Raw genomic sequence first — 24836 nt, forward strand, 5'->3', positions numbered from 1 at the left:
CAGACAAAGCAAATGTGGAAATCACATTTAAAAAAAAATCTACTGAAAAATAAAGGCCATTCTGTATTATGGTACTTTGGGGATTCTCCAGGCAGGCATGAACTGATAGGAACAAATTAACTGCAGTATGTGTCTGTGCTATGGGCAGACGCTTAGATGACCAAGCCTCGGAAGCTTTCCAGGAGAGGCAGCAGGACACTTTGCCAGAAGCAGAGTAAATTAGCCTCTGCTGAGTCCCACACTGCTGCTCTTAAAGTGTTTCCAGGATCTGAGGCAGCTCGTTTAAAGCCAGCTTGGGTATCTGTGTTTCTTGCAGTCTGCAGTGCAGGCACAGAGTGAAAATAATACCAGTGTGCATGTCTGAATACTAAACTTCATTCACTTCCTTTTACATTAACAGTTTATATCAGAAAAATAATTTCTAATCCTACACATACATATATTTTTAACAGTTTCAGAAGTGTTCTTGAAGTTAAGAAGCAGCTTGAAGTTATGAACTGTTTCTAGCACGTATGCACGTTTGCAAAAGTTGGGCTGTGGTTCCCACCAGCAGTGAGCTGGCAGTCAGGGAGCAGACAGAGCAACACAGAGGAACAAGACTAGTGAGAATCAATAATTACATCCCTAGATCCAACTGGGAATGTGCTGCTTTTGCTCATAAAGTGATAAACCAGATGGTTAAAATGGCAGCAGACTGGGGTGGCAAACTGACACTAAGACCACTGGTCCAATATATTCCAGAAAATGGCACTTTCTCATACAGCTTTAAGGTATTTCCCCGGGTTTCCTGTGTTTATTGGGGCATCTACATTCTCACTTGAAGTAAATCTTCTAGCGTTTTTGTTTATGAAGGTAAACCTCCAGTGCGAACCAGTGCAAAAGCAGGAATTACAATGCTACTATGATTTCCTACACTTAGTATTTTAATGAGACTACTAATGAAATAAAAGGTTAATCTGCACAGAAGAGAATGGCAGAGCTAAAACCACTTTAAAAATCTAACCCCTTCAAATTGTGGAAGTCCCTAATATCCTACCAGCACTTGATTCTTCATGAGTCTATGCGACCAGTTCTAATTTCAGAAAATACCGACCTTACAAAACAAGGGTTAATTTCTACTTCACTGATTCTAGAAGATGAGTTTCATCCATGAGCTTTATGTAGGGTAGGTAGATCCATCAAATCAGGTTTAAAGATAATAGATGCAAATATCTAAACACAAGTGACAGACTGAGTAACAGTCAGGAAATTAGGGTGAAGAGAATCAAGGGAGTGCAAAATCCCTGAATAAATATATTCCACGAAGAATATGAAATCTTACGGAATATGAGGGTTTGTGCCATCATTTTTAAGATTAATGTGACAGAAGTGTTTCCATTAATACTGCTCAGTGATAGAGATAATTTGCTGGCTTTTTCTGTATTACCATATATTTGGAATGAGTCTTCTTAAAGAAAAAAATTAAATTTCCTCCCTCCAAAGAGAAATGCAAAAGATTTTTCAACACTGACAAAGTGTCCTAATGTCTTATAAAACCATACACCAGGCCACTCATCAGTAACATTACAAAGGTAACACTGTCAAAAACACCAGCACAGGTCTATGGTATGCTATGGAACTTGGTCCCAGAGATCCTCCAGACTTTAATCAATGTTATTGATTAAAAAATATTACTGATTAAAGTGATAAAGTCATGTGGCACAGCATGGCACTCTGCAGAGCACGGCGAAAATCAGAAATCACTCCTGGACTGACACATCCTGCTCCTGGTTCAAGTGAAAAATGCTGGTGACACAGTGATGCTACTACCTGTTCTGTACCTAATGTACCATGAGTCAACCCAAAGCATCTGCATGACACTTCGCTGAGCATCTAACTGTTACAGGCTCTGAGAAAAAAAATTAAAAAAAAAAATCAAAACTCAAAGATTAAGACTCTGTATCTATTTTGAACATGAACAGTCAGCAAAATATTCAGTACAAAAGACTGAAGATGCTTTCGAAGGAGAAATTAAATTCCATCTAAAAGCTGCAGAGTTTTATGGAGGTTATATTAGGCCAAACATGTATATTTCCAAGGAATTTTCCCAAATTTATCTTTGCAATAAAAACGCCATCCAAAATTTTTTTTTCTACCTCAGAGTGGATTCAAAATAGCTTTTACAAACTCACCTTTCCTGACATACATCCAAGACAGCTACCTGTGAGAAATGGGACACAACAAAATAACACCCAAGTCCCAAGCACTATCAAGTCAAAACAGGTAGCACTTACCACATTATACAGACCAATGCACCATCGCTCAAATAAGATCTGCCCAGAAAATCCATTAACGAAAGCAAACCAAAGCTGAAACAAAGACAGACAAGTTACAAGAAGCTTTAGATTACTACTGCAGTACATGTTTCCATTCACAGTAGAGGAGAAGGATGTGGAACGCAGACCACCATCTGGAAACAGCTGCTTGTCATGCTCTAAAAATAATTATCAGCAGTGCCAGGCAGCTATTCTCTTCTAAAGTCTTACATTATAAATACTGCCAGAGTACTGCTTATTTAAAATAAAATACTCAGGTGATGGAACAATTTGCCATATTTGCATCCTTACTCTAAAAAAATAAATGGCCTCAAACTATTTCAAAATCCTTATTGCTGGCAAATTAACATGCTTGAAGCCAGAACCCAACCTCGTTTCCATCATGGTCAGCAAAGACCAGAATTTTCAAGGTAAGTGTGTTTTGATGGATGCTCTGCTTGACTTCTGTGTCCTATTTTTACAGTCTCAGAATTACAGTGATACCAACTTATCAGTTACATAATCATTATTATATTACAATTCTATTGTCTACATGATGTAAACATTACTATTTAATGAACTACCAATTTAATAATTAAACATTGGAACAGGATGCCTAAAGAGGCTGTGGAGTCTCCATCCTTTTACAAGTTTACAAAACCCAACTGGGCAAGCCCTGAGCAACCTGGTTTGAATTTAGTGTTCACTCTACTTTACGCAAGAAGTTGGACTAGACGGTCTCCAAGTTGCCTTCCAACTGAGGGGATTCTGTAATGCCACGATCCCAGGAAACTGCTGGAAGCTGCAGTGCATAGGTAAACTCTTTTCAGCATTTCCTTGGACCTAGCTTCCTTGAGCCTACTTCTTATCTTGTTTAAGCAGCTTTTTGAAGCAAGAACTGCTTTACTGGGTTGGAACAAAGTTTCTTAGTCAGTGGGCATTGAAAGAAGCTTAGAAAAGACTATAAGAAAGAAGGGAAAGAATTATCTTTTCCCAAGTAAATTGGAAACTGGAAGAATAATCAGCAGTTTAAGGGCATCCTGAAACAGTTTGCATGTGAATCATTGCACTTAATAGATAACAAAGGATTTCTGTCAATTTGTGGCTATAGTCCCTCTTAAAATCCACAGTGCACCATGGCACATCGTTCAAAATCACTTCAACATCGTGTGTGGGAACACTCCCCCTCCCCACCCCCTTTCACCATGTTTTATCTTGCATTTACTTTACAAGTTCACATTGCACTGGATGCACTAGGTATTGCAGAGCAGTCGAGTGATGCCCACGCCTATTCCCTCCTCACTGCCTGAAAGCCCACGGCACTCACTGCCAGGCACCTTTTCTGACACCATTCTGTCACTCGTAGCAGCACTCTCCTACTGGCATCATTTATTCTCTGGCTCACTTGCACAGTATTAGTGTCCTAGCAAAACACCTCAGATAACAATTAGTTAATTGTATGTCATCTGACCTCTTCTCTGCTCCCACCCAAAATGGATATAGAATAATTAGGAAAGAAGATGACAGAAGATAACAAGACTGCATCAAGACCTACAACTGTTTTCATAGATGCGATATCTAAGCAGACTAGGACTCTTCAGCATGGGACAGCGGCAACTTAAGGGAAGATTAAAGCATTTACAAGATTGACAAGAATAACAAATAGCTGTTCAAATAGGCACTGCTGCAAGACATTAGATTAGCAAGCTACACAAAAGTGAAATGTTTTCACACAATACATGGTTGATCTATGGAACTGCCTGCCAGACGATGTTGTGGATGCAAAAAGCAATTAGAAAAAAATCATGGAAGGAAAGCTGGAGACCAGATGAGTCTGCCAGAGAACTACCACTGTTCACAGAAGATCAGAGACCAGGTTAGTTGAACTCTTATTCTGACCCTCCACAGCTGTTCTTGCATCTGTTATATCACCAGTCTTGTTTAAAATTAATCATCATTCTAATGTACTCTTACCATTCAAGTGAGAAGCAATGACACTGATCTCAACTCATTTGCTTATAGATATGCCTTGCACATTATGCCAGCTATTTAAACTTGTTTCCTACAATTTTTTAAACCTTCAGCTGCTCTTTCTAGTAGGGAGTTTCTATTGATTTCACCCTACACTATTCTGAAGTTTGTGCTTTTCTATACCTGCTGCCCTTCTTGCAGCTTGTAGTTTAGAAGTGCCCTTGTAAGCTTTCTTAAGGGCCAGCAGTTTCATTCCATTTCCATTTAGTTGAAATGCATCAACCTAGTATAAACTGCAAAATATTTCTCCAGTTTCCTAAAAAAAAAAATTCCTTTTTCTTTCACATTGTCAATCATGCATTAATTTAAATTAAATAAGCATTTAAGTGTTCACCTCTCCAACTCTGTCCAGAAAAAGGACAGGAGGAAGACACATTCTACATCCCAACTTTTTTCCTCACTTCTACTGTATTGATACCTTGGAATGATCACTACACTCTAAATCTCACTCTAAGCACTCAGTTAATGGCCCAAAGTAGCATACTGACCAGTTTCACTCTCACACTTGGAGTGTTTCAACCAGTTGTATACCTCAGCTCTTCAAATTAAAGATATGAAAGATCTTGGGTACAAAGCCTGAGGTCCCAAAAAGAAACCACAATTAATTTGGGGCTGTCAGGTAAGGAACTTGAGGTTTTCTTCTCCCAGGAACAAACAGAGCTTTAAACAAGCACACTCCCAGACATTTAGCAATGATGATCTAGGCATTTATTATCTCCAGGCTTCTTGCAATTAATTGCAACTATTGAGGGCAGCAATCGTAGAAAACATAAACAGCTCACAAGTCAGAAGCCTGTCTGCCTAGCTGGCAACCTCAGCCTGTGCTCTGCTCAGTTTTCTAGATCCCACTGGGCAAAGCAAACTTCAAAGGTTTTCTAACAAATGTTGAGGCCTTTTATGACATTGGCTCATGCTACTTAGGAAATCATTGCTTTCTGAAACCATAGCCTCCCACAACTAGTCCTCCAGCAACAGACATTTCTGATTTTCCATCAAGAGGGTAAAACAAAGCAGCTAGGATTTCTGTAGCTGGCCCATGGCTAGAAGAAAAGCCCCAAACCAGGCAAAGCTAACATCTTAGGTTCACAGTTCCCAACAAAAATATTAGCAGTAATGAAGATACAATCATATAAAACTTGGAGAAAGCAAAGCTGTTAATATGCCTTACAAAGCAGCAGACAGACTGTCAAAGTACAAGTGAAAAATACCCCCTCAACAACCCAATTCTTTCTACTCAAAAGTTCCTACCCTACCACAACTGGGTGATGCAGAATTCATTAAAGACCCTGCTAAAACCACCTTGAGATTAGTCAATTACTATAGGGGAATACTGAGATGGATGTGTCTGACTGTGGTAAATAGGTATCTAGGCATCACTATCTTGAGTCTTCTGCAGCGTCTTTCAACATTGAAAGAGCTTTCTACAAATAAGTTTTCTCCTTATTTCAAGGCTGCTATGATTTAGATGGGCAAGAACTAACATTCAGAAAGTTCAATGTTCTGCTATTTCAAAAACCAAATTTGAACTATTTTTCTTTTGGCAGGATTGATACAGGTGAAAATTAGAAGCGAGAACATTCCCAACGCTTATGCAAGTCTGTGTGCACCACACACTCCAAACAGAGGGCAAAAACTGTTACAGTTATGATGCACTGAAAAATAACGGCTATGCTTGTCTTTTCCAGAGATTCACATTATCAAATGCCAATCGACAGAAAGAATGTCGTATACTTCCTCAGTATTTTAACCTCAAGAGTAAATCACATAACTCTGCGTAAAATAGACGTTTATTTCAAATTTAACACAAGCCATAAATTGTCATGCATGGTTTAAGGACCAGCTGTTTGTAGAGAGAGTATGGTATTCTTTAAGGTCAGCAAAGAAAAAAAAACAACCACCCCCCCCTCCACCTCAACGTTCCTGTTAACAGAATGTACTAAATATATTTGAAGTTGCAACAACCCATGCTTGACTCAGACTTGGTAAGCTGGTAAGAAAACTTGCCAAGTCTGCCTGGCTTGCCAAGCTCCAGGGGTTTGCAGGGCTCAACTCCAGTACTGCTATGAACAAATGGACCCAAAGTTATTAAATCGCTTTTCTGGCTGGAAAAAAGAAACCTTTTCACTTTAACTATTACCTGGCTGCCAAAAAGCTGGAAAAGCTTATTTGTAACTCAGCTACAAAATATATATTTTTCTCCCAAGGAACAAGAGGTCCAATTTAAATGTAAAGAAATTCAGACCTAAGGCTGAAATCTGGGTTGACATACTGCTTTGCTTTATTATAGCAGATATTGCAAAGATCTGAAACCAGTAGGTATTATGCACAAAGAAAGTGGAACATGTTGCAAACTGAAAACTAGCCCATGCTTCCTGCCTTGAAGTGTGGCCGCATTCTTTAAATAAGAAACCCTACTGCTGAAGCACTCGATGCCAGCTGTGATGTGGGTACCTCGCCACCAGAGAAGGGTGGGGAAAAATGAAGGGAAAAAAGAAAAAGAAAAAAAAAAATCAGACTGCTGCCTCCTTCCAGAGGTCAACAAAAGCCAACAGATGGTAATACTTGGTTAATATTGACTTGAGCTGCAGGCAAACTGAGGATCTCGAGGTAAAACAGTCCCACACTGCCATTTTGAGCCACACAGCCCATCCACCTGCTCTAGAGTGTATTTTGAGAAAAGAGCAAGTATTATTTTCAAAAAATATTCCCACTTGAGCAAGTTGGAAGGCAATTTTAATTGCATTATTGCTTCATGCACAATTACTGCAACATTAACGCCTGAAATAGTAGGAACTAATTTATTTAAGTGCTTTAAGGCACTGGGATAGCAAATAATTTTTCTAAACGTGTATATTTATGAAGCCTTGATAATAGACAGCTTAACGAGTACTAGAAATGTTTTCCCAATGCTGCTAAAGGGCACAGAAAGCTAATGTAGTCAGGGTATCAACAATTGCCACAGGCACCAATTATAGCCAGACTGGATGCCTTTACTATGCAGAAATGAGTTAAATTCTCAAAATATCCTCTCTCAGCACACACACATTTTGCATGTTCTTACCAAATAGGCTCATTTACAGTTTGCCTAATAAAGCAGGTTTGTGTCTCCTGTGCAGTTCGTTAATAATGTATCCCGATTAAAAATCTCTCATTACAGATGTCTATCTCAATGCCAGACTCTTATTCCTGCCCAAATACACACAGCCTGAAAATAATCCCTTCATTAGAGAATATACAGCACCAATTTTATAATACAGGTAAAGAGCCTTATTAGTAAGATTTGACAGGGTAGGCACAGCTGCCTGAGACTCACTTGATTTGCCAAGGAATATTTCCCTTGCTCCTTTTACTCCCCACACTGTTTATTAACTCTTTGCTGAAAACAGATTGATGTTTTTCAATTGAAAAGCATTTACTCTAGGCTTATGCACCCCAAACAAGTGCCCATTTAAGCTTAAAAATCATTTCCAATCTTCTCTGCCAGCATTAACAATTATTTTTAAAGTTTTGTGCTGCTTTTGTCTCATTAAAAAAACCTTATGCATTTACTGCAAAGCTTGGTCAGATAAATAGATATCAAAGCAACCAATACAATAGAGATTTCCTGGCTTTAAACACTAATTTATTAAATAAGCCTGAACAACTATTATTTCTTCTACTGCTGACTACAGATAGACAGTTTTATTTCAGCATACTAAAGAGCAGAGTTATCTGCTTCATCTTTCTCTGGTTATAAGAAGAGGCATATGCAGAAAATTTGATTTCTTCCTTATACATGTTGTTTCCATGCTCCCCTTCTCTAACCGATCAACTGCCGACATCCTCCCTCCAAAGCACAGGTAACAGTCAACAGGAGAGGCAAGCACAGAGCAGAACAGAAGGGACAAGGGCTGTGAGGGGCAAGAGGAACATCACCCTGTAGTTACACAGACTAGCGATTCTTATAGTTTAAGTCCTCAGAATAATTCTGAAGACTTTAAGAATTAAATAAGAATTAGTGAACCTCTGGTTTTTTTCTCAGTGGTTACCATTAGGTAACAATCATCTTTCTTGTCCCAGGAGTTTTGAGCACTGTGGAAAGATACCACATTCTGCAGATGACTATGCAGTACACATCAAAGGACCTAGCCATTAAGACACGAGAAGATTGCCTCTTCCAGCAACATTTGACCCTGATATACTGATTAATGAGTTTAAAAAGCCCCAACAAAACATAGTAGGCCATGCAAACTCCTTTTCTTCACAGTGGGGTGGTGTTTTTCTTTTTTTGTGTTCCTTGAGTTACATTAACATCTCATCACTATGCCAAATTATGCATTTAATATTTACGTCACTGGTAAAATGAACATGCAGCCCATTAGAACAAATTTAACAGAGCGCTGTAATTGACTTTTTTTTTTAATCTTGTGGAACGAAGTAGAGAAAGGGAGGACATTTCTCCAGCTCTTTTGGTGTGAAGTTCCAGGGACTTAATATTTCTCCAGCACACTAATTGCTGCAGAAGCAAGCCTATGATAACATGATTAGAAATGGCCTGTGTTGCCAAAGGGCAGATGTACTTGCCAAAAGATGTGGTTAAACTTAGCAGTTCCTCAGAACATTTCCCTTTTACAAACAGAGCCAGCTCTGTTCTGAACTTATTTTTCATCCTTCCTTAAGTTTTCCGGAGTATCAAGAAAGCTGACACTGCTACACTAGGATCCTCTCATCATGTATATATGTGACATCCTAGAGGTGACAGGACTCACATACTGACTTTTTAAAAATCAAATGAAAAAACAACATGGCTCAGGACAGTTCAGTCAAGCCCCATCATGATGCAGAATTTCAGCATGCCTGTATGGTCAAGGGGGTCCAAACCACAGCCAGAGCAAGACTATCAAGACTGATGACACTGGGAAGTCACCCATCGTTAACCTACAAAGCCAGCAGAGTGTCCCGCTCTGGCTGGACGTCAGGCTGAGACAGCTGGAAGATGCCAGCTGAGAGGAAACAAGGCAGGAGCTTCTTGGCTACATCCTCCTCCTATCCCTGCTCAAGGAGCGAGGTGGGCTCAGCTGCTTGGTTGGCAAGCTGGAAACATCACGCCAGGCCACTGTCTGCTGCCGAGCAGTGGAAACTCATGCTATGAACTCCCAGTACCATCAGCCACCCTTTACAAAACAAACACTACTCTTAACACTCCTTTCTTTAGCAAAAAGAGAGCAGCTGTAAAGAAAGGTTTCCACTGACACGGAAGACATGCTTATGCACACAGCAGCAGTGACTGCAGTGTTGGATCCAATTCAGTAACGTTAACATTTTTGGGTTGGTTTTTTTTTTGCCTCCCAGATTTGCCTCATCAACTTCTTTAACTGCCCTTGAGTACTAGCACATCACTGTGGAACTGAGATGTACAATATGACTATTAATAGCTTGGCATGTATTAATGAGAATTTATGGTATCTCCTCAGCACATAGTCACTCCAGACTGGTCTTGATACAACTTTCACAACTGTGTAATTGACCCACATCTCACATAAAAAGATAAGGACATGCAATTACATGGTTTTAAATGACCTGCTGGCTTTTCTGAAGCTAAGCAGTATCTTTAACCAACGATAAAGTAATAGAAGTGCTTTGGGTTTGTTATTCTTAATTTGTTCTCTAGTGCTGAAATAAATGGATAAAAAAAGACGTAAGTTTAACTATTTATATTAACAGGTGAGGAAACACCAACAGTTTCAGGTAACTTATCCACCTGAAATTTTGCTAAGCACTTAGAATCCAGTAAAAAAAATTATGTCAGAAAGCAAGAAAAGCAGTATTTGACATAGAAGATTAGGGAACTGTGGAAAAAAGGATGCTACCACTATTACCCAAGTAACGGCAAGGAAAGGGAAGGAAAGCACAGAAGCAGCTACAGAAAAGATTAACAGGCCAGCAAGTCTGGTATTGGATGTATAAGCAGAAGGAAAGCGAACAAAACACACAGCACTCCATGAGTGAAGCCTGATAACGCCATGAGTCAAAAGTGAGGCTAAACCCACCAAGGCTCTTCACATCTGGGATGCGTACTAAGGCTCACTGCAGCCTGAATAAAGCACATCACCGCAAACCTGTAACAACAAAATATTTCAACACCTCTCATACCAAAACAAGAACATACAGAGACCAGAAGCTTTAACACATATCTGGCCCCAGAAATTAGCACACAAAATGCAAAAAAAATCCCAAGATTGTGTGCATTTGGGAAGGGGAGAGTGGAAATGCCAAAAACCAGTATCTAAATATCCACATTGGGACCCTGTATCGTTGTGGAGCTGCATCTCTGTGTGACACTGGCGGAATACACCTGGTCCCACTCAAGCTGGAGCTGGCCTTACTGTAACACACATTCCGTCACATACATGTATGTACATGCCCTGAAGCAACTAATAAGCAATCTGTTTCTCTAAAGTCATAGTATCCTGTTTTCACATCCAGTTAGCTGAAAGAAAACAAAACCCCAAACCCAGACCTCATTCATGCAGTACTCCAGGATGGCTTTGCAAGAACACAGGAACACATAGTAAAGATTTCTTTGAATCTAGAAGCACTAACCCTTTAGGGGTAGAGGTTATCAGGATGAAGGAAGATAGAATTGAATTAGAAAAAAGGACTGTATAGAATACTGTAATTCACTAAGAAAATGGTACTACGTTTGCTCTTAGTTTGCTTCTTCACATAGCATTGTGTAGCCGGCGGTTTCCATTTAGCCTGTATGTAGCTCAATGAAGCAGAGAGTTCCCAATCCACATACAAATGCATTCACTTATACTTGCATATGGTACAAAGGGCACTAGGATAAACAGTGATAAGGAGATCAATATTCATTTAATGTAGCTAAAATACAGTTGTGCATTCATATTTCTTGGATATGAACCTAGGCAATGTCTTATAGTAATCAAAACTATTTTAAGATTTCCAAGGACCAAATGCATTCCCAGTACTGACTGAATAAAGCTGATGGTGACCGAGACCCTGACTGACACTATTCAGCTACTATTTTACAGGACATGTCACTTCAATCCTTTCCCTTCTATTTGCAAAAAGTCCCTTATGTTACACATATAAACGCAAGTTCACAGATTTTGCTTTTCCTGTCACCACATAAAGGAATCCTTCTGCAGAGCTGCTGAATTAAGTGTAATAGGAGCAGTTCTGTAGCAAGGTCATTTTAGGTCTGGAACCGCAGTCCCCTTAGGATTCCCTATTATGGCTACATGAACTGCCAGGTTCCCCTTGCAAGTCTGTTTTCCTCCCTACAAAATAAAATTCAGTCTCTGTAAGCCCTTGCATTAAGCTACTTCTATCCAGGAAGTTTATATAAAGTTTTCTGACAGCTTGGAACCCAAGGAAGGTAGCAAAATTAGCAACAGAAAAGCCAGACCACTACAGAAACTGCAGCTCATCTTCTGTCATACTGACAAGGGTAAACCTTTACAGCAGTAATCCCAGGAGCAGCCCATGTTTCTCATTACCCACAACTCTATTAGCATCGCAGCACAGAAACAACATTCTAGCCGAAAACTAACAGGACACATGATGCAATCTAAAAAGCTCCCTAGTACTTATGTTACATTTGTTCCATTTTTATTTATTAATACAACCATTTTCTTGGTTAGTGGGACAGTCTAAAAATAGACAGGACTTACTTTTTTTTTTTTTTTTTTTACACAGCTGCTTTTAAACATGCTACCCCTTCCCTAAAGGCTCCAAGACTAGTTCACAAAAGGTCTCTCCCCTGCTCTCATGTGGAAAATACATACAATATTGGTAAGTTAAGTCTAAATTTATTTCTTTACACGCTGGCAAAAGCTAAAAGACCTGGATCCTAAACATCTATTGCCAAAATATAAAGCACATTGTAAGCACGTGCAATCATTTCACTGGTAAATTACTTATTGATGTACTTCTCACTAAAGAAATAATGTTTGAACTTCTTTCAGAAAATGATTAGCTTGCTTTCACTGCAATACATACAAAGAAATTCTTGGTGTGCCTTTAAAGCATTTGCTGTATCTTCTGATAGAGCTGTGTATAAAGAAAAATCAAAGTAGCTAGGAAAAATACCTTGGACAAGAAAAACCTAGAAGTTCATACAAAGGAGCAATGCATTCACAAGACTCCTGAATTCAGTCCAAGATTTCATTACGTGGCTTTGGGAAGGGTATTATACGCTCACTACACCAAGCAAGCAGCAGAGACTGCTTCTTTTTATGAATGACTCTCCTAAAAAGGCTAGGTAGTAAAGGAGAGACTGTGGCAGACTGACAATGTTTGCTACAAACCAGTTCTTAGTTTCACAGCATTTTGCAAATGAGTTTTTAACCAGAGCAAGCTAACTGGCGCCATCACCTTCCTGCTGGGAAAACCCTTCATGACAAATGACCACCAAATTGCCTCTGAACGCAGGCCAAGGATATACCTCTGGTTTCTGAAGCTTTTTACCAGGTTTCACAAAAACACAATAAGAGTGAGTGGTTACACACCATGAAAATGTGAGATGGCACCTGAGGCGGCACTCACAGGAATAAGGTCTACAAATGGGGTTTGAGCTTAGGTAATGCTGTAAGTAGCAACTCTGAGAATGAAGGTGTATTTGTCATCTTTTACACAACATAGAACAAGCAATTATGAAGAAAAACTAACCACAAGCTTACTTGAAAATTAGGCAAATGCATATAAACTATGGAAACACTATTTGTACAAGATCCCCCCAAAGCTATTTCAGAAACAAACTGAATTTATATCCTGAGTAGAATTTCCACAAACTACAGGAAAGAGCACGAGGACTGTTGCTAGCTTTTAATGCAGCAGACAGTGGGAGGCAGGGAAATACGCACAGAAAGCATCCATACCACGATTCACCTGATCTACACAGAACAGCATAACTCTAGCTGCTGTACAAGTCCCTTCTAGTCCTCCAACAATAGTTGTGCTTCAGAACTAGGCTCAGGTGTGGAAAAGCACCTACAGAGTGCAAGAGGGGATAAACAGATGTTTTCCATTTGCAAGCCAAATGAATTAAATGCAGAGGAGATGCATATTTCCTCCCTCTTAATGAATTCTTGGGACAGTGAGCTCTTCAGAACACAGCAGAGGCTCCAAAAGACGGTCTTCTCTACGGAAACCATGTATTATATGAAAATTTGTCCAATTAAGTCATAGTTATGGTTTTCCCCCTAATGCATTCTCCCCTCCCCTAGATAGGAACAGCATACATCTTTAGAGAAGTAGTTCTCCGTGGTGCAGAATGTAGCAATTTAACATCTGAGTTGAGACACACTAAGACCTTTAAAAAAAAAAGAACCTGCACAGCACATTGTGTAAATTGAAGGCAACCAGGAAATAAAAAGAGTAAGCTGCATGGGGAAACTTCTGTTCAAGTCATATGCATTACCATTTCTTTTCTCCTTGGAAGCATGTAGCAGCCCTCATAAGATCTTGGTTACTGGACAAAGTGCTCAGCTCTCTGAAGGAGCATCTCAATTCCAGAAAGAACTGTGGATGCTAACTTTGCATAAGAGTATCAGGACAATCATACCCATTCAGGCCAATGGCTCATCCCACCTAGTTGCCTATCTTTAACAGTGCATGCATGCCAAGCCCTAGGGAAGAGTATGAACCACGCAATTTCCAGGTACTCACCCAGTATCTGCAAATATCCAGCTTTGTGGATTTTCCAAGTCTCCTGTGCCTTGCCTATGTAGTAACCTGCAACAGCTCTATTTCTTGGTGGTTTTCCTGTTTCCTCTTAAGCCCCTGTAAACATCCTGCAATGCAACATCCTTTGACAAGGAGTAGGGTAGGGTTCAAAACACTGAGCTCAAGTGCAAGCCTTTACATGAGGCAGAAAGCTAGTGCAGCAGTTGACAGGCTTATTTTTTAGGACCTACCTGACTAGCAAGGGGAAGGAACATTATGAACAGGACATCAGTGAGTCAAGTAAGGTTGAGGGAATGCCTCTCCTCAAATTTCAAACAACTCGACCAGCTGGTTAATAAGCGATATTGAACACTTAGGTAACAACAGATTTTTACCAACTCTACCTAGAGAGCAGGACTGGTGACCGATATATATGAAACAGAGCGGTACCCCAGATCATCTACAGATGTTTTCGGGCCAGGATGGGGAAAAATACTTGTTCTAAACAATGCTGCTAAGATGTAAGAGTAGTCATCTTTTAATCTAGGCATCAGAAAGATTTCTCCATGGCAAAAGCATTTAAGCTATGAAATGTCTTTCAGTGCACGTGGCCCACAGCTAGTCTGAAATCTGGCAACCCTCAACCCATGCAGTCCTTTAAGCTACCTTGGCAGGCTTAGTACCCTCAAATATCTTATCATCTTGCCCTATATCCACAACATGAGACCTCACTAATGCTATCAACACAGACCTCATTCTTTCCGGCACTTCAAAGTTTTAAAAAAACCCCACACAGTTGGTCTACTCAGACCAAGTACACAAGACAGTCAACCTACTATTCCTCCAGGTGCTAACACTGAGCAATATGGACACAAGTCAGTCCACATCTATAAGCCTAGTAGTCAGCTCTCTGGAAGAACTGAAAGACACAGCATAGCTATTGCTCCCTCAAAAGACACCAGAGACCCATCTGGAATTAAAAAAGCTAACAACCCTTGTATTGCATAGGGCTCTCCCAGCCTCCAGTCACTCAGGAGCACCTCCTCAGAAAGAGTCATTTCAGCTCCAAATAGGATATCACAACAGACAGTGACTTAATGTTTCATTTAAGACTATGTCTTCCATACTGCAGCACAACAATCAACTCAATTAATTTAAAATGCAGGTTTTAAGTCTGTGGAACAAACTATCCAGGCTATCATTTCAGTTTAAATCAAGCTTAGAGTGCTCACAGAACATTTGGAACCAATTTAAGTGGATTTACAGTCACATCGCAGTTAAACCACTGTAACTTCCTTGTGTAGGCAAGCCCATATGGCAGGCAAGGGAACATTTGTTTATAGTTTGGATGACTATATGAGGAGAAAAAGGATGTCAGAAATAGCTTTCACTTCACTGCCTGGGGATTTCAGCACTGAAGGTTGAAAGGTGGGGGAAAAAGCTTATTATTTTGCTTGCACTACTCAAATATTAGAAGAAACCTTAAACCACTTTACACTGGGATCTGTCTCAGTTGCTCAATTCTAACAGAGAATGTACCACCACATACAGCCACGTCCAACCACTTCTGGGGAAATACGTCCAGAATTTACATGTTGGATCTTCTACCCTTAGTAACCAAGGCATTTTTCACGTAAATTATTAAATATAATTAATGGTTTTAACCCCAAACTTTTCTTTTAATCTTGCTTAATCCCCAGAAACACTATCCAATCCATTTTCACTGCCATAATGTTAAGTCTTCAGATAATTTTAAGATGGCAAGTGGTTACTTGCATCAGTCATCTTGCCATTCAAAAGTTGCCAAAGTTTTTTTTCCCCTATCATTACTGAAAATAACACACAGAGGAAAAGCCCCAGCCTCAGAACTGCCGTATGTATGACACGGCTAATTCGTGGGCTGCACTGGGCTGGAAGTTCCTTTTAAGGGGCTGATACAAACATTTGGTCCTCAGTGCCTTCAGTCATTCCCAGGGAGCTATTCTCTACCTTGTCTTATTAGTATCAGGTTCTAGCATGAACACATGTTCCTTGTGCTCAGATACTACAATGTTCTAATTGAAGACTACTAAATATTTTCTTCTTGAAGGGAAGAGGATTTGACAAGTTCAAAAATATTTCCTAAAGTAAAAGCTACAGCAGCTGGATTTTAATCATCTCAATTACCCCACAATCAACATGCCCTCTTTGGAGTCAAAATATTTTTCATGCTGCTGAAACAGAGCACAAGTTATTTCAACCTTCAGCTGAAATCACCACCCTGCCCCTGAACTACAGTGCAACCATTTCACATGTTTCCAGACTTCAAGCTCAGATACCGAGAAACAGACCACACGTGAGAAACCAGGTTATTATATTCTATAAAAGCTTTTACCTTCTGCCCAGTGTTAGAGATGCAACCAGAGATTTAAGGAAGTGAGGAGTTGCCAGGGCTACTGTTGGGTAATTTTTCATATAACAGGGCACTTCTCTGAAGAAATCAGTTTCTATGAATACTTTTGAGCATTGGGAACTGTGAATTTCCTATGATTAAGAAAATGAACAACAGAGCACCCACACAGCAATTAAAGAGCATTCATTTTATATGCCAAGTTCACAGTATGACATATGTATGCATACTATTAAACTGTAAAATCAACTCTCATTTATTTTTATGGATAAATCTGCAGGTTAAATTGTATTTAAAACAAGATACTGTACTCAAAACTGCTGTGTTAGTTTTCCCCAAAAATTAACAGAAGAGAAAAAAGAAAACTTGGTAGTTACAGGTTTTGATTGCACTCAATGTCAAGGCCTCTCAGATAAGGTATAACATGCAGCCCATGGAAAAGTTGTTTTGCTTTGTATGGACATTTTAAAACCTTTCAAGGTTATTTCTAATACAGCACAATGCTTCTTCTCAACACAGCACTAGATTCAGAGTCATAACCAACAACTCCAATGTCTTACAAAGATGAACCATATATCCTGAAGCAAATCCAGTGCTGAAAAATAATTTATACCTTGGCTAGTTTAAAAAAAAACAAAAACAAAACCAAAAACAAACACGCAAGTATGTCACAAAAGCATATTGCAAGCTATTTCTCACGGCTGAGAGTGTTCCTACTTGCCCATAGCCATTACAGAGGTATTTCTCTTTGCTTGCTCTGCATGCATTGCCACCAGCTTGCCAAAATTACAAATATTACAGGCAAGTTATTAGATTCCAGTGTTCCAAAAAGCCACAGAAGACAGTTGTGTAAAAGCACAGCCAGCAGCTCATCTTTTCACTATTATATTTTTAGTAATTCCTCCCACACTTACACCAGCTTAAGGCAAAAGAGAACCCTTGACAAACTGATAACACTTATGAAATGGTAACATACTTGAGACTACAGTATAGTAATGACTAAGTTACTTACATGTCTGGAATTCTTAAAATAACCTGTTAACTACACACAGCCTAGTTGTTGGTATTTAAAGGCAAAACCAAACCTCATTCATGAAGACCTTCATCTATAGAAGTAGTTAATTAGATCATCTTCCTCACTATTGAGAATTTTTTTAATATTAAGCATCTAAAGAGTTACTAACATCACTACCTTCCTGTCAGCATCAAAATACAAAAGACAGGGAACCAGCAAAGTGTTTTCACCTCTGAAAAGGTGTGTTCTTCCCATGCTGGCATCTGTATTGTATAGAACTTCAACGGAGATAAAGGAACCAGCAAAGAGAAGGCACTTTCTACTAGGAAAAAATTAGAAACAGAACATGGACTTCAGATGCATTGAAGTTGTGAGAACTTTGGGGAAAAAGTCAAAGAGACAATTGAAAAGTATGAGGGGAAAAAAAGGTTAACACACTTCAAAAGGAAAAGAGCCTTGTGGTTAGCAATGGTTGCTGAAGAGTGCACAGAAATTTTTGGCTTTTTTTTTTTCCTTTGTTTTGTTTTTTAAATGAAACTAACTTATAAGCCTTCTGCCAATAGTTGTATAGTTTAATAATTTAGCCCATGAATGATGCTTTATTAATGGCATGCATCAGACATTATCACCAGAAAACTGGATAGAAGCCCAGATGTCTGGTTTAAGACCATTTTTATTTCCTACATTTTCAAAACATTGCATGGGGCTTTAGCTGCACGACTCAGATGAACTTAATGAGAGTCATGCAGCTATGCCTGCATATGCCACTTTGAAAACAGAGAAGCACTGTTTCAGGTTCTGGGTTTCTGAGGCTCTCCCTGGAGTGATTTAAAGCTGTTTTTTCCTCTCAGTCTTTCCTCTAAAGGTCTTCTACACTTCACCTCACCATGTCTGACAGATAAATAGCTGAAAACTTTGGACACCTCATTTTTCAAAGACTCCGGTACTCCGAGCTCATGTGGTACCATGAAACCGAACAGTAAACAGCCAGGCAATTAAATTCAGCCAATTGTGTATACGTGCTCAATTTAACTGCAATAGGTTACTACAAATCAGAACATTACTGTGGGCACTGAGCGGAGTTACAACTTGGTATCAACATATGTCATTTATTAGGATTGATTACTACCTACTGTAAACCATTTTAACACCCACACATGATCAAACTTAGTACAGGTTATTCAGGTTCAAATGAAAACTTCAGTATATACATTGTATTACATACCACACAAATTTGTATTGGAAAGCCATGCCATAAATCGTAGATTAAGGAAAAAGAGAACCATATATGATATGTATCATTTATAACCTATTTAAAAAAAAATTTGCTATATTTCTGTTGATAAGCTATAAGAATAATTTCACTGTATTCTCATCTTTTCAACTAATTTAAAATATAGATTTCCTTATTTTCTTTCATTTTCTTTAAGCGGGAGTGCTAATCTTTCCCTTTCTGAGCTTATGAATTGCCTGTTTAAAAAAGAGCCCCCCTCAATCAGCTGGCAGTTTGCAAATCTGCCTTCAGGTCCAAACAGACCAAGCCTGAGAAAGAACCGGGACTTCACTCTAACCTTTCAATTCTGCAGTGACATTGCAGCAGAAGACTAAAGGGGAATATAAAGATTGTTACTTTTCCATTTTCAGTGCTCATATTTTATAGAAATAAATGATACAAGACACCATGTAAATCCTTAACAACTTTATAACAAGTTCTGGAGAGAAAGAGGAAGCAACACAAGCAGGATCACTTCAGGGAAGCCTATCTAGATGAGAAAACACATAAATAATGTGAAGAAAAAAGGATCCCCTGTGGTAGGCCAGTAAGAATAACTTTAGAGAAAAATCAACTGCAGCACAAGGATGTCTTTCCTTCATATAGGAAAGATGGACATGTGTACACCAGCACTACTGACGCACAAGCTACATTTCTGAATTGTGTTCATAATCATTACACAAGCCACGATGCCCTGGAAAACACCCTCCTGAAGTTTAGAGATCCTCCTGATCCTGACCAGGAGTAACATGATAGAGACTATGGCAAACGAGACAAAGAGCTTGCCTTCCCATAGGGTTTAGCCAGAATGACAGCTTCTTCTCAAGTTTCCTGCATTTCTTAAGACCCCTGGGCTCTAGAGAGACTCATTCTAACTAAAAATACAGGCATAGCTCATCCTGTGTCACCCTGGTGACAATCTGTCATCCTGCAGGCATTCCCCAGCTGTCAGTTTTGAACTGTATTGGTTAAATCCTTTAGTGCACTGAAACACATTATTGAATAAGATCTTCTTGTATTCAGGTGCATTAGGTTTTTTTATATTCTTTGCTAAAGAGATTGTTTTTAGGTAAACATTTAAAAATAGGGCAGAAAGACAGGCAGGCAGCTCTGAGACATCATGTCACCAGTGCAGAGCAATTTGGAAGAAGTAGGGAACTGCCCCAATCCTCCCCCAAACAATAAATATAGTATTTTCCTCTCAGATTCAGCTTGCTCTCCTCCTTAACATAGCTATTGCACTTCTGGACACAGTATGAGCAGTGCCGCAAGCAGTATCCTGCAGCTGTTTGTTCTAGCTCCAGTAGTTTTTTATTTTACCTAGAATGCAGATGGGTCTGACTGTCACATACAGGAGTACTCGTCTAAATTTGAAATTCAAGTTTACAGCTTTGGGGTCAGATCAGAGCTGGAAAAGAAGTTTCTACACATTAATAGTGGCCACTGATATCTCATGTTCCAAGCTATTGACCTGAGAAAATAAGAGAGTGATATCAGAAGTTAAGAAGCTTAGAAATTTCTGATAAATTCCTATCAAAACAACCTGAACACTCAGAGCTGTATATCATTGCCAGCTGTATCCCAGTAAGAAAAAAGACTGACACCGAGCTTGCATTCCAGAGGCAAACATCCATCCAAAATGAATCCTTGTAAGACCTTCCAAGAATATATTATCCCTGTGTGGATGCTGGGTCACACACACAGCAGCTCATCTCCAGGATGTCAGAGCAAATACATTTTGCTAACACACAGGGACAGGACTAGTGAGCTGAGTACATTCTGGGGCAAAGCAGACACCATTCAGGATTCCTTTAGGGACCCAGAGCACACACTGGGACGCCACCGTACAGTCTAATTGCCATGACCAGAGTATCACCAGTGTTGTACATGGTGAATCTGCCTAGGTAAACGTGCAAAGGCTAAGTCCAAACTGTCAAAATCTCAGCTCCCTAGTCCAAACTGGGTTCTTGGTCCCCAGTCATCCACACTACACAGGGTAGCTCAACAGCCTTTCTTTTGGAAAGAAGTATTTGTTTCCTTTACAGCAAAAGGCAGGTATCACTTCTGTGAGCAACTTGCTTCAGGTATTGCTCCTTATAGATAATGCAGGAAAAAATCATGCCGAGTTCAGTTCCTTCCAACACTGACCCAGCAAGAGTGGCACCATACACCTCATCTCACCCCTCTGCACGCAGCGCATCCCTACCATCAGGCTAAAATCACTATGCTGACAGCAGTGACACAGCCATCAAGTTATTGCAGATATTTTTATGTTAAAAATACCCTGAAAATAATTTGTCAGACTTGCTAGATGCCTAGTAGAGATGTGAGCAAAGAACTACACATTGTGGATATAGCTGGTCTCTCCTAAAGAGCACATATGAGTAATGTGACAAATCACGCTGCAGCCTTTGCCTGGGAGTCAGGCATTGCTTTTCATGGTAAAAACCTTTAAGAACACAGATATAACCAAAGTCTAGGAGTAAATCATAGTTATGTCTTCAGTACATTCAGCAGGAAGGGCCAAAGTGTGATTAATGGCACCTAACATCAAATAGCATCAGCAATACAGCTAGAACCACTGCCCATGCAGGTAAAGTTTCAGGACTTTTTTTTTTTTTTTTTTGTCATTGCTTCCTAGTCATTTTGCTTTCAGGGCATCAGCCAGTGGATAAATAACTTGACTCTTACTCCAACAAAACATGAATTATTTTGAAGGAACACTAATAGTAGAACTGAAAGCTGTTCCATGTGCTAAGTATATGACAGTCGCACAGGATGAACGTACTTTAGAAGAGCCACAGGAGTTAGTTTACTGTTTGCTGTTTATGGAGCTGCTCCTTAAATTGGGAAGAGCGAAACAGAACTACGATCACTCCAACCATACTGCCAACTTTTCTGCTCTGGCTTGTGAGGGGTTAGAAATTATTATCATTACAAAGCTGAAATTTACTTCCTATGTCTGGAACTGGACTGATGCCTAAAGCCATAGCTGACTGCCGTTGCCAGCATGTGCCCAACAGAGGAGAGGAGGAAAGGAAGGAAAGGAAAACATAGGGGGTTGAGACCCCCAGCTTGCATCTCACTCTGCAACAAAGAGCACCAATCTGCACAGGAGCCAGAAATGCCACGCTGAATCTCTAGATGGGGAGAGCTAAAAGTTGTCAGCTCACTACGCAGTATCTTTTCAAGCTAGAGTTTTGTTCTCAAGTAGATCTATTCATTACCTGTAAGAGAATGATCTCAGCAGAAAGTAAAAGACCTGCTTATAGTGAAACTGGATTGTATTTAGTTAACAGTTACCTTAGTCTGTCCCATGTTGTCTAGACAAAAGCCTTGCTCCAGTGTAGACCCTGGGCTGTTAATGCTTGCCAACGACATTTCCGAACAATACTATCTACAATTGGTACTGAAGCTCTATCCACTTGAGTTACTCTGGGCAGCAAGAAGGCACCTACACTGATGCTGAAGACAGGGCTTAAGCTATTTTATTTAAATATGAATCAAGGCAAGGTGAACCTTTTCTTTTAAAAGGATAGGGAGATTCTACACTTCATACAGAAGTGGGCCATGGGAACAAGATGATCTGAGTCCAGTTCAGATTTGCTATTTCATAGCAGCAGATCCACTGCTATTCCCACCCTTACTGACCCATAGGAGATTTCTGTCTTCTCAGTCATGCTCAAAGATGAATGAGCCAAGGAGACCTGAATGGTAGAGGCGGAAATTGCGGCAGAAAAGAATGACGTAAACAACCTTGCTGTAAATTCTGGCTTCTAAGCATAAGTTGTACACACTGCAGATTTTCTTAGGGGCAGCTCCAAGTAAAGTTTAAGAATGGTTACAGAAAACAACTGGTACTGAGGGCAGGTTTTCTTGTGTATACCAACAAGATGGCCTTTCAACAAAACTTTGCCTTCCAACATTAAATCAATGTCATTTCACTCACATGCATATTTCCTAGAAAAAACAAAATGCAGTATCTTCAAGCTGTTGTTGACCTTTTAAAAGTGACAGCAGTTTACCTTAAACTTTATATTACTACATAAAGCAGATATCAACACATTGGAGAAGCGATCACAAATGACCTGCTGCAAGAGAAGTTGTCATTCTAGGGAAAAAGGAAACAGTGAGATGTTTTCTTTTTTTTTTTTTTTTTTTTTTACACTTTCTTTTCAGCAGCAACAAGCGAGAATATTTTACACTCATACCACAAAGGCAATTGATTTGGCTCCATCAGATTCATTTTCCTAAGGCTACAGATATTCTTTCAGAAGATTTTTATTCACATCACAAAGTTCAGTAAAGAATTAAATTCTTGTTTCAGATTTTGGGAAACAGTCACCACAAATTCAAATACTGAAAATATTAACTGCTCTTGTTCTACTCTATTCCTTTTAAATTTTCATTAGCAACTGATTTCTTTTAAAGATGAGGGATATTGGTAATTACCAAGTCTGACACACTGCAACCATATAGCCTCCTGCTGTACATACACTGAGGAGTTCAAAATAGTTTGGGAAACAGGTTTAGGCAAGAGTAATGCAAACACAAATAGCTCCTCGGAGAAATACATCAAGGATACAAAGGGACATGCGCATCCAAGTGAGTCAGTTCAAAATGCTTGTCAGCAAATAGCTGAAACTCACTGATCATTAATAGAATATGTTAAGCTATTAATTCTCAAATGGAACTGTGCTGGACTTCCCGCTGTCTGAAATACTAAGGAGAAACTTGGAAGTCTGTTTTCATTTTGGTACTACTACAATTTTAATCCCCCCTTTTTTTTTGCCCTACTGCTCTTCCGCAATATAGTGGAATAGCTGTGACTGACAACTTTTATAAAGGTACCCTTTCTGCTTTACAGCAGACAGTAAACATTTTTATGAATGGTAAAGCAAGACACCTTCAGGTGGTGCATATGCAAACATGCACATTCAATTTAGAAGGAAGCCTTTCATGGACTGAAGGAAAACCTATGAGTGCCACAGAACAATATGTGCATTTCTAGGAAAATGCCATAAACCCGCTAATTTTTCTCCAATTTAGTCGCAATTCATCTCAGATGATGCAGCAGAGAGCACTTGAACAATGCTGATATTACTCCTCATGATTTTCGAGGATGGAACTTCTGAGAACAGTTTGGCAAAAACAGATAATTAATGATTTTTGGGAACATACTCAAACAATGGAATGTAAAAAGATGCTTTTACTTTCTACACTAAATGGTTTTCTGTTGATATAACTGATCAGTTAGAATATTTTTTGTCTATTGTTACAAACAAACCCAATGAATCAAACATGAAATCGTGTAAGAAGATACATTACCACTCCCCTTATTGATATCAAAGCACAATTGCAACTCAAACAGCTTTTCTAAAACAAACGTGATTTCACATAGTTTCTACAGCATGTAAAAGTTTACTTTTTCTTCTGCTACTATTCTTCAAAGCTGAAAAACTCAGTGGTGAGGCAGAGCCATGGAATAAAAAGGGATTCCATATTTTACTGTCTAAGCAGTGATTCGAGGAAAAAAGATTTAAGGAGGACTATCCCCAGTAGAATGTTGCAGCTCCCAGCACAGGAGCCAGACACATAACAGTGCTGGCTTGGAATGAGCCTACGTCTTCCAAAAGATGACACTGTTGCAGGACCCAGGCACCCAGGGGAGGAAGTGGCCAACCCTCAAAATTTACACCAGCTCCAGAACTGCTGACAAGAGTTGACAGTATTTTTCAAATTTTATTTTTACAATGTCACCTCAAAAGATAGTTCTCAGTACCAAACTCCACAAAACAAGGCCAGGAGAACTTCGTATTTGCAATGGAAGCAGGAGCTATTTAAATGCAATACAAAAGCCACGTTTTTAGGGTGTCATTCTTTGTGTACCATTAGGCAGGCAGTCATCTGCCAAAATTGCTTTCTGGAATGGGATACATACTCACTGCAGGAGTTCACTGTGACTGATGCCAGTAGGGGCTGAAAATAACTGAAGCCTGGCAGGTGAAGGTCTGTTTCTCCCCATTTATCAGAATTATGTAGTAATTACTTCTGTTCGAACAGAAGAGAGCAGACATTTCCTGCCCACCAGAGTGGCTTCCAGCTATACCTCCAAATGGAGAAATATGATAATTAAAGTTTCATTGATCTTCTTTATTTTTAATG

The 24836-nt window shown here is 39.4% G+C and overlaps 1 protein-coding gene across 3 annotated transcripts in view; it reads right to left on the reverse strand.

The window, feature by feature from the left end:
• The window catches only part of ATP8A2 (ATPase phospholipid transporting 8A2), a 334991-nt gene that overhangs the window by 111002 nt on the left and 199153 nt on the right, over positions 1 to 24836 (reverse strand). For 2 of the 3 annotated variants that reach the window (XM_050897547.1, XM_050897563.1), the window contains exon 29: positions 2274 to 2348. The exons of the other annotated variant lie outside the window; for it this stretch is intronic. In XM_050897547.1, the coding sequence (XP_050753504.1) occupies positions 2274 to 2348 (75 nt within the window). The remainder of the gene's footprint in view (positions 1 to 2273; positions 2349 to 24836) is intronic. 3 annotated transcript variants of the gene reach the window in all.

Source organism: Gymnogyps californianus, chromosome 1 (genome assembly GCF_018139145.2).
Source record: "Gymnogyps californianus isolate 813 chromosome 1, ASM1813914v2, whole genome shotgun sequence".
Taxonomy (NCBI): Eukaryota; Metazoa; Chordata; class Aves; order Accipitriformes; family Cathartidae; genus Gymnogyps; species Gymnogyps californianus.